Source organism: Pararge aegeria, chromosome Z, assembly GCF_905163445.1.
Source record: "Pararge aegeria chromosome Z, ilParAegt1.1, whole genome shotgun sequence".
In the NCBI taxonomy this organism is placed as follows: Eukaryota; Metazoa; Arthropoda; class Insecta; order Lepidoptera; family Nymphalidae; genus Pararge; species Pararge aegeria.
The window spans coordinates 24,584,597-24,595,221 of NC_053208.1; the positions used below are offsets into that span (position 1 = coordinate 24,584,597).

Sequence of the window (10,625 nt, forward strand, 5' to 3'; positions counted from 1 at the left end):
ATTTATGGATATTAGAAATATTTTTCTAAACCTCCAGGCCTAATACTACGGACGTAGACTATTCAACCCAGGTTCGTACATGCCTTGTATGCAACCTTTGTGTTCATTCTAGTGTACATTCAATCGAAAATCGATCAACCTATTACTCTATCATCACCAAAGTTCTTTCATTAGACTTTACTACTTCAGGTCGTATGTCACCTACATTGTCGACAAGCTTTATGTCCAGAAAGTAATTTACGAAAGACAGACGGCCAGAAACTGTCTGACCGACACACATACACTTATCAGGTGTCATAAGATCTCATGGTCATTCGGTTTTCGTAACGTTTGGTCATCTCGTATGTAACGTATCGGGGTAAGTATTTCATAGCATACAAAAAACTAAGTTTAGATTTGACCAAACATTTCTAAATTTTCAATTCAACTCAATTCCTTTATTTGCTGATGAGTTTTACAATATGTTTCATTCTGGATATATCCTAGAACCCGCGTTGTTAGTTAGCGTTTATTACGGTTTGTTGTCCTGGTATAAAAATAGCTTATGCTACTATCCGTTTTTTAACTAACCCTGTGTAAAAAATCCAGTTTAATATTTGCTTGGTTAGGGCTCGAAGGAAGGACAACCAAACACTACTTTCGCATTTTTAATATTAGTAAGTATTCCGTTTTAGAATCAAATCAATCAACTTACTTAGTCTAAGGTATATTTTGGAATGTCGTCACACTATCGTGAAAAAAAACCGCGTGTAAATTGATTTCGATCCATCTTTAATGCGACTACTCTTAGTAGCGCGAGCCCACTGATTAAGGTCGTCCTCATACTAGTATCACATTGAATTACACCAATAAAATAGAACTGAACTTTGTTGATACAATGTATCGGAAAAAGTGTTTCGTGAAGGCTCCATCCACATGTGATAAGAAACATAAACGAATCGATTATAATGATACAACGTAATCGTAAAGTACCCAAATAATAAAGTCTTATGTGATAAGAGTATGAATACAACAGTGACATATGTAATTCATTCAATTATAACCGGGCAAAGAAACAATTTACTAATACTTTGCTTCGTTCACATCACGCGGTCCGTAAAGGAAATGTGAATCGACCCTAAAATTTAAAGCTGGATGTACACTGTGACAGCGAATCTGTAACCCTTTTGCGATGCTAAACTGTTTGCGTTACGCTTCCGGAGTGTTCGCCCTCAAACCGGAACTTCACTAACGTATACAATTTAGAGACCAGCGCTACAGTTTCGCGAACATAGTCAATTCTGACCAACCAAGCCAAGTAGACGACTTTCAAAGGTGGCAGGCTCATGTTTCGGGAATGAACAGATAAAAAAAATAATCTGTATACTAAATTATGTATCCATCACACTTCATATTCAGAAATATGATAACAGTAATTTAAATAAAGGAATGTGTACACCTATTCAAAACGTCATCAAAAAATTGTTATCTGACACGCAGAATCTCAGTTGATTATAAAACTGAATCCGAATATACATTTGACATGACAGTATTGTCTTTTTGATTGACCATAGTTCTTAGAAAGCCGACAATTTTAAAATGTCAAAATGTTTTTGACATTTACATTGGCTTTCATTATATTTTACGACATTTATTTACTGTGAAAATACTTTTCTGTTGGATTTCTATGATTTTATTCTATTTTTTGAAAAAGTGTACACGATCTGACCAGGGGTGAAACAATCCCTCTAATACATTTCAAACAAACGGCACACGAATGGCAGCCCCTGAGTATGGCAGCTGGCGCGTCTTAAATCAATTTCGATACGGTTAACTTACCTTTCAGTGCCGAAATATCCGATAAGTAACATATTTTCAATAAATTTGTCGACTGCAGTGACATCTAGTAGCGTAATTCTGACACATTAAAAAAAAAGCATACCTTCAATATCGCATAAAACTTTTTTAAATACGTGCGAGCGAATCGATGATACATACGGTACCAAGGCGGTCGCAGTAACTGAGGTCGGATTCCACAGAATCGTCTAGTTGGCTTGGTCGAGCAACACCCAGCTTAACACACACACGCACCCAATGTTAGTCACAACTGCTAGCCTTTTAGTCTTTCGTGTATAATCGACTTCCAGTTTACTTAGTATGATCATTTGTACCGATGATGGTGACAAGGTGAAAAAAAAATAAAAATTGCAAATATATGGATCGATGTATTTATAAAGGAGTCCGCAGACTACAGACTTTTGATCAGCTGATAGTTAGATCGGCTGGTGATGATTTATGAAGTTCGACGACGTGGTTTGACGAGCGTATGCGAGGTGCACTGTGCTCCAAATAAAAGATTTTTATATGCTAATCTTTTTGGTTTGTCAACTTCATACATGTTAGACAGGTAAACTAATTCCGGTATTACGTCTAAAATCTTTATAATATGAATTTCGTCTACGGTATTTTACTACGTTATGGTTCAGACAAAAAAATGGCAGCCCCAGTAAAACTATTAAGAAAAGTTTTTTTATATTTAGTATACTTACAACGGAATTTAATAATATCTTCTACTTCAGACATAGTAAATCGATAAAAAATTACGATCTTTAAAATTTAAAACAAAATATGAGATTGAGAAAGCTTTATACAAGAAAAAATTTCTACACTTTTCGGTTGTCTATGGCATTGCATTTTTTTATCTGTGAATGTTTGTCAATAAGGTAAATTCTATGTGTTTTTGTGATTATTTTTTACCTCCTGTTTACAATATAAGTGAAACCAAGAATTTCATTTATTAGTAAAGTAATTATAAAAGATTCAGTTTGCGGCACTTAAGTCTATAGTCGATATCATATCAAATTCGATTCTTAATTCGATAATTCTTTTATCGATATCAAATTCGATAATTCTTTGCACTAACCGATTGTATCGCTTATTGCAAAGAATTATCATCTAATGGTTTGAAGTAAAATGATTTCATACTTACATAAAACCATGTCACATTGTTACCGATATTTTCACTTTAACCATAGTCCTTAGTATGGAGTTGACAAAAACACGACGATAAGCATACAAAATGTTAGTTTTTAGTTTCGCATTAAAATTTGTTACAATTACTACCTGTGTTTTTTTTATTGTTCAAGTCTGATATAGTACAATTAGTACAGTAATTTATGTCGGCATACTTACGTACCTATGTAACAATACAAATTAACGTAGTTCTTTTCGAATAAGCATTGTATTTAGGCATTCTCACAAGATTATTATAATATATTCAGTTTAACATTTTGTTTTATTTCTATTTGACAAATCAGTGACTTAATAAATAATTAAATGCCTCTTGTCAGTACGGGCATTTAAAATGATAGTTTTGTATGAAATGACACAACTGTGTTGACTGCAGTAGAATCTGTAGAAAATTTTACTAGAACAGCCCCCTAGTTCGGTCTGCGCAAATCACACGATAACAGTTAAGTCTACGCATGTCGAACTAAACTTATGTACATCCAAGTCGGGTTTGCTTACTTAACTATCAGCCGATCGTTTAATCTGTAGTGTGCGGGTGATCTGTACCTTAGAATGAGTTTGCGCACGACATCGCTGCAGATTTCAAAAACCTTGTCAATACTTCGAAAACGTTAAAAGGTAACGGAATACTACAGTACGTATATCCTGTACTATCTTAAGAAACGCTTCTGTTAAGGGCGCTGGCTGTAGACGTACACCCGAACTCAAGTTTTATAACAAGGAATGAGGTCGTTAACGCTCTGACGTCATAGCGTATCGATACTCGAAAACCATAGACGCTTCCGAGGTGTGCAATCTCGTACTAAGGGCACTGATAATGATAATAATAAATAAAGACATGGCAATGACATAAATATATGAAAACAAAATGGTATGCAATAAATATTATAAAGTTAAGTTCGTGAATTACCCTCATGCGTTCAAATCCCCAACAAATTCCTGATGGGAACATTTTCGGTTACGATGCTTACTAAGTCAAGAGTAATTATGATGCTGTGGCGCATTATTTGTCGAATTCAGGATTCAATAGGAAAAATCATAACGCGTTTCTCGGCTGTGATGTGTGAGCTCCATTAGAGTGCGTTTCAACTAAGCGGAGCGGGCAGACCAATCAGATTATTGAAAGGTAACGAGATACGGCCATCACGTCATCACTCATTTATCTGATTGGTCTATTCCTACGCGTCTTCTCCCCGCATGCGTCCGGTTCGCTGGAAACGCACCCGTGCAAGCGACTCACCAGCTTGCTGTAGTGGTGTTGGCAGTAGCCGCAGTATTTGACGTTGTCCAGATAGTTGCCCGCCTCCTCGCACAGCAGCCCGAGGCTCTGAGCGCAGGTCACGTGGAACTGCTGCTTACATCCTGAGAACATATATTTAATTGCTTTAATGAAAATCCATCATGAGAAAACCAGAGATTTATTGAAGTGCAACATGCAGTTTGGGATTTTATAAATCTCAAAAACGGGCGGGTTGTTATCAGGCCCACCATTCAGGTCATTTAAAGGAGTTATGGCCTCTTAATACTGTCGAAGGTCCAAAGCCATAACTCGTTGAAATTATCATATTATTTATTCATTAACTTACCAGATTTATTGCACTGCATGCAAGCACCGGCGTTGGCGCGGTGTGTTTTTCCCATGTCTTGACAAATGTAGCATGTCTGCAAACACATAGGAGACCATTAAGACGACATAAGAATTGTATATTGGTGGTATTGGCCAGTGTCTATGTGTCATATATTTAATAGAATTAGAGAACCCTTCCCATCCTCTAGCATGATCTTTGCATACAGGAGGTTTAGTCCTGCCTCAATTACAGAACCTTCAACCTAAACAGCTGAATAAAGAAATTCGATATTAAGAGAGAAAATTCTTGCAGCCCCTTCGTTTAAACCAAAATGAAGGATTTTTTAAATTCCACTCTTCTAATATAATCTAAGGCGAAGACTCAAGGGACGAAAGTTTGTATGAAAGCCTGACATTTTTCTACTTATATCCCAAATACAACTTAATATTTGTGGTTCTGGTTAAGAAATAAGAAAACATTGTATCCCATTTTTGATTCTGAAGTTTTGATCTGCACTCAAACAGGTAAAATATGTAGGGTTTCATTTTGTCTTAGCTCATAGAAAATGGTAGACATAAATATCATTCGGCTATATAACTACTCAATAATATAATTTAATAGGATAAATTCAAAAAGCCTAAATAAAATAATTATTGATAAAATATGTAATTGATTCCTAATGATGTTTGTATATGTTTGGGTACATACCTTGTTGAACCGTTCTGGAGGAATAAGCCTGAGAACTATAGGCTCCATGGATGTTACGTTGCCGAATCTCACTTCTGGAATGTAAAGCGCGCAGACAACGTGCGCCCAGCCTCCTGTGTCAGAGCGTTTCAGTGCACCCGACTTGGACGGGCACAGCTCACATCTCTGCAAGTTATTAGACCCTGGTAAGTGAACAGGCTAAACTAGCAAACCCTGTTCTAATAATTCAATGTCTATCTATATCTAAACCAATAACAAACCTGAAGAGTTTGTTTTGTTGTTCGTTCGAAGGAGCGTTGAAACTACCAGCTTGATTTGTAAAATATTTTTTTTGCATTTGATAGCCAAATTTTGGTTTTCTATAACCTCCAAGCAAATTGGTATATAGAAGTGGGTCCAGGTCTAAATTGTGTGGAATAGCAGATAAAATGTCTGTATGAGTGAGTAATAAAAATTAATAAAACTAAATACAAAACGCAATGAATACAATATTCCACAGTGCTATTTCATGAAGCCTTACAACCATTTAAGAACTTGCTCCGAGGCGATGTTTTCAACGGCTAAATCTCCATCAAAGGACGACCAAGTTTGTTAAGAAAATAGGCTATTATTTTCCCTTTGAAAAGTAGTTGTTGATTTTTGTTTAGACCGATATGCTGAAGCCCTAAAAATGCCAACGGGAAAACATTTCTCTTTCTTCTAGTGTATGGGCGAAAGGTACATTTTAATTTTCATCTCTTATTTAACAATTCAAATAAAAAAATATTAGGTTGCTATGTCATGGATATAAACCGATAACTTACGACTTTTCCTTTGGTTTCTGGACTCTCACACTTCCTGCAGTACCAGGGGCCAGTTGGTACAGCAATAATTCCATAGCAGGCTGAAAAATTACATTTATTGGTTGAGTAAGTGTATATTATAAGCTTTATAGCCACAGGAAGGAAACTAGTGGTGTCGAACCCTATGTCTCACGTTAAACCGTCAATCTCTATTATTATCACTAACTCGTGCCAACAGTCATTAAAGACTCACCTGCATTGGAGCAGGGTTTTGTGTCTGTGCTTTAAAATTGTTTCTCCTATGAGAGATAATAATAAATAGTAAATATACTACGACAATACACACATCGCCATCTAGCCCCAAAGTAAGCGTAGCTTGTGTTATGAGTACTAAGATGACTGATGAATATTTTTATATGAATAGGATACATAAATACTTAAAATATACATATAAACACCCAGACACTGAAAGACATTCATGTTCATCACACAAACATTTTCCAGTTGTGGGAATCGAACCCACGGCCTTGGACTCAGAAAGCAGGGTCGCTGACCACTGCGCCACTCGGCCGTCAAATTCATTATCATTCATAATCTAAAACCTAAACATCCTCTTCCTGCCAGGGACAAAAACTCATAGGCGCAAAGGATTTAAGGCTTCAGGGCTTTGACCAATCATCGTATCAACCCATTACTGGTCCACTACAAGGCACAAGTCTCCTTCCACAATGAGAAAGGGTTAAGGCCTTAGTCCACAACACTGGCCTAGTGTGGATTGTTGCACTCCACATTCCTTTGAGTACTTTATAGAGTATTTTCACACTACACATATTGAACAGTGAACTGTTAAAGCAAGTGATATCTTAATTGCATAAAACGCACATAACTTAGAAAAAAGTTAAGAGTTGCGTACTGGGATTAGAACTCAGCCCCCCAAAAGCCGAAGCTGGAGTCCTACCCACTGGCAGTGGCGTGCATAGAGGGTATGCAAAGGGTATGCAGATGATATAAAATAAAGAAAATCTCTAGTAGAAACTATAAAAAACTTAAGTATAGGAATTGTAAGAGTATAACTCTAGCCTACCCTTAAGTATTTATAACTAATACTGGAGATTTTCTTCATTTTATATCATCTGCATACCCTGTGCATACCCTCTATGCACGCCACTGCCCACTGGGCTATTACAGCTTCCACCAACCAATAAGAAATTGTAAAAATTTAAGCACACTAAACAGGCTGACCCATACCCTTGACGTATTTCTATGATTTGTAATAATGATATCATAAAAATCCTAGCAGAACAGGCTTCAAGGTATGATAAACCATCCCAAAGAATTTTGAATCACACAATGATAGTCACCTTGATGCACTGCAACCGTACACCCATTTCCGTCACAATAGACAAGCGGGTTGTCAGGCCAACCTCGCTCGTCCGAGCACACACAGCAACCACCAACCATCTCCTTCATAATCTCCTTCATATTGGAGGAAGCATTATTGCACAAAGCCTGTGAACAATTATTAAATAGTTTCCACTGTAATATGAGCAGATTTCTTTTTAACTCAGGCTAGTAAAAACAACAGCATTCTTTTCATTCCTTTCATTTCTTTCCATTCCTGTGGGATTAATACAAAACAAAACAAATGCACACAAGTACAGGCAACAGCTAGTAATCCTTTTAAACAACCCTGAAACTTTACGAATATAAATATCCAAACATGCTCAACTGAACCTAAAACCATTACAAATGTATAATGATGACCAAGCATTACATATAACTCTAACTTATGTATGAATTTAGAATGAATGAACAAGAATTCCAACATGAAATATATCCTAATAGGTTTACTGTGCAACTAAGAATGTTCATGCAAACCAATTCAGATTGTATAACAGTCAAGACTGGATAAGCCAAACAGGGCTTGTAACTGGTTTCAATTTACTGGGAAATTATTTTAATGTCCTATGTTTTACCTGTTAAATGATTGAACACACCAAACTGCTATAGGTTACGGTTCTATTTTTATGGCAAATAACTTCATAATGATTATTAAGTCAAAATTAACCAGTTTATGCAATATGAGTTTATCCGTTTGATAAATGCCTAGCCTTGTTTGTGGCGTGAGCGAGTCCAAGTCCACACAAAGTACAAAATTGGTATACATTATGCATCTTTTTAAATAGATTTATGTTGCTTCTTGTAAATCAAAAATATTTTGAAATAGAAGCTTTTTTCCAAGCCCCACAGCCACAAAGCAACCAGAATTGCTAACCAGGTCAGCCTTTTCTGTTAAAGTTACAGTTGCAGACCAAAATGCTTTACTACCGTGTAAATAAGTACAAATGTAGCATGTCTGCAAACACATAGGAGACCATTAAGACAACATAAGTATTGTATATTGGTGGTATTGACCACTGTCTATGGCGTCATATATTTAATAGAATAAGAGAACCCTTTCCACCCTCTAGTATTATCTTTGTCTATAAGAGGTTTTGTCCCGACTCAATGACAGAATCTTCAACCTAAACAGCTGAATAAAGAAATATTAAATATTTTCCATATTAGATTTGTGACAATATACATGTATATTGTCACAAATTTAACAAGAGCAGTAACAGTACTGTGGCCGCATCTAAAACCAGACTGTTAAGGACTGAGGATATTGTTATTGATCAGGAAAGAGTTAAGCTGAAAATGCACGATGTGCTCCAATACTTTTGATAAAAAGGGAAGAATGGAGATAGAGCGATACTGAGAGAAAGAAATTGGATTTTTAGACTTAGGTATAGGAATAATGCCCTTTACTGTCGGAAGCTTTATCGGTGTGGGCACAAGCTAATGCTACCAACACTAAAGCTTAAGGTACAGATACTAGGCTATACTAGTATATACTAGGCTATACTATATTAAATATATATGTATATATATTTACTAGGTAAGAGAGATATAATGATTTGGCAAATGTTCAAACACCTCTCTCTGAACCATCAACAGACATAGGGACTTAACTGAAATTGCAACACTTGCAACACTTACAGTTTGGGCAATGCTGGCTGTGTTGTTTTGACAATGCATCATACCAGACATTAGGCAATGTGGAATTACCAGCAAGGTAGTTACTAGCTGGGGCTTAATAGGTATTTTACAAAAAAAAAAATTGCCACTAGAATTTAAGTGTATGACACAATGGTACTTAGAAATTTAGCTTTGAAGCATACAAAAATGTTATGTATACACAAACCACTGTAAAATAGCAGATACAATCATTATTTCAACATATCATATTTTTCACCATAATTTAACATCTTAGAATATTTATTTAGCTTTCCTGTGATACTTTTACAGGATAGCAAATGGAAGTGGCCATTAGGATATTGTCTATGTTTCTATAAATGGAACTCACTGTGGGTCACAGAAATATAGACTGAACACAGTAACAACAATGGTAATTTGGTTTATACCAAACCAAATAGCTACCCAATAAAAAATCTTATAAAACAGATTTCTAAGTGCACGCAGAATTTATACAGCCATTTTAATGTTGTAACAACCTGTTTCTTGACATGTGCAAAATGTATCCAGTTAAATAAATCAATAAAGCCTCTCCCGGCGAATCTGCGTGAGCATGCTTCCAGTAGCATTTCGTTACGTAATACGATCGATCGATAAACATCGTAATGCTACTTAGATACACAGATATATCAGAAAAATGCAAGGCAAATAAATATGATCTGAATCTGTAAATGCATGGATTATATGTGATGTTGCAATTGTTATTTAGAATTCCATCACATTACATATTTACCACTAGTAAAAATATCCGTTCAGTGTTCAGGAATATCAATAACTCGCCACTAACTTATTCATTCATCATTTTCTATTATTTGACAATCATGACCGCCTCACCTGCTCCTAGCTTTTACGTATAAAAACCAAGTCAATGCACACGACACAATTTCATGTAAAACAAAACTAGAATATAACGCTATGACAAAACACAATAATTTGCACTTCTCAAGCGCCTAAAATACTTTATTTCAACTTTTTGAGATAAGACGAAGACATCCCGATCACAATCCCTATCACAAAACACAAGCCATTGATTTTGGCCACAGACTACAGACGCTTAACCCCAGATTAAAGCATTGTGATTATCCAAGAGAATATGTGCATGTAGCTCAGATCCCTACCAAGTTGTAAATCTCAGTCAATGAGTATACACACACTGATTTTTACTTAATAGGGATAACATTATTATATTATCTTAAGCATTTTACTAGAGAGTATATAGAGAGCATTAGGCAAATACGCCTTTATGTTTATGATATCCTATGCTCTCATTGAGTACAATCCACGTTTTGGCCAAATAAATTTTTAAGGCGTAGTTACGCTTCAACTCTCGCAGATGCACACTCGCGTGTTTTTTAAGTGGTACCTACCTAAAGATTGTGCGAACATGGGATTTTACACTGGATTCGCTGGCTTCATATCCACTTCACGCACCTCGTACTTGATTTCACGAAAATACAGTTTTATTACCTCGAAGTCACAGGAA

At 36.0% G+C, this 10,625-nt stretch overlaps 1 protein-coding gene across 1 annotated transcript in view; it reads right to left on the reverse strand.

Annotated features, from left to right (window-relative positions):
• The window catches only part of LOC120636579 (protein AF-10), a 93,086-nt gene extending 82,947 nt beyond the window's left edge, over positions 1-10,139 (reverse strand). Inside the window, exons 1-6 of the mRNA XM_039908118.1 lie at positions 9,977-10,139; positions 7,429-7,576; positions 6,089-6,168; positions 5,286-5,450; positions 4,596-4,671; positions 4,250-4,371 (exon numbers count right to left, since the gene is read on the reverse strand). Coding sequence (XP_039764052.1) covers positions 4,250-4,371; positions 4,596-4,671; positions 5,286-5,450; positions 6,089-6,168; positions 7,429-7,549 — 564 coding nt within the window. The 5' untranslated portion in view covers positions 7,550-7,576; positions 9,977-10,139. The remainder of the gene's footprint in view (positions 1-4,249; positions 4,372-4,595; positions 4,672-5,285; positions 5,451-6,088; positions 6,169-7,428; positions 7,577-9,976) is intronic.
• Between the last annotated feature and the right edge of the window lie 486 nt (positions 10,140-10,625).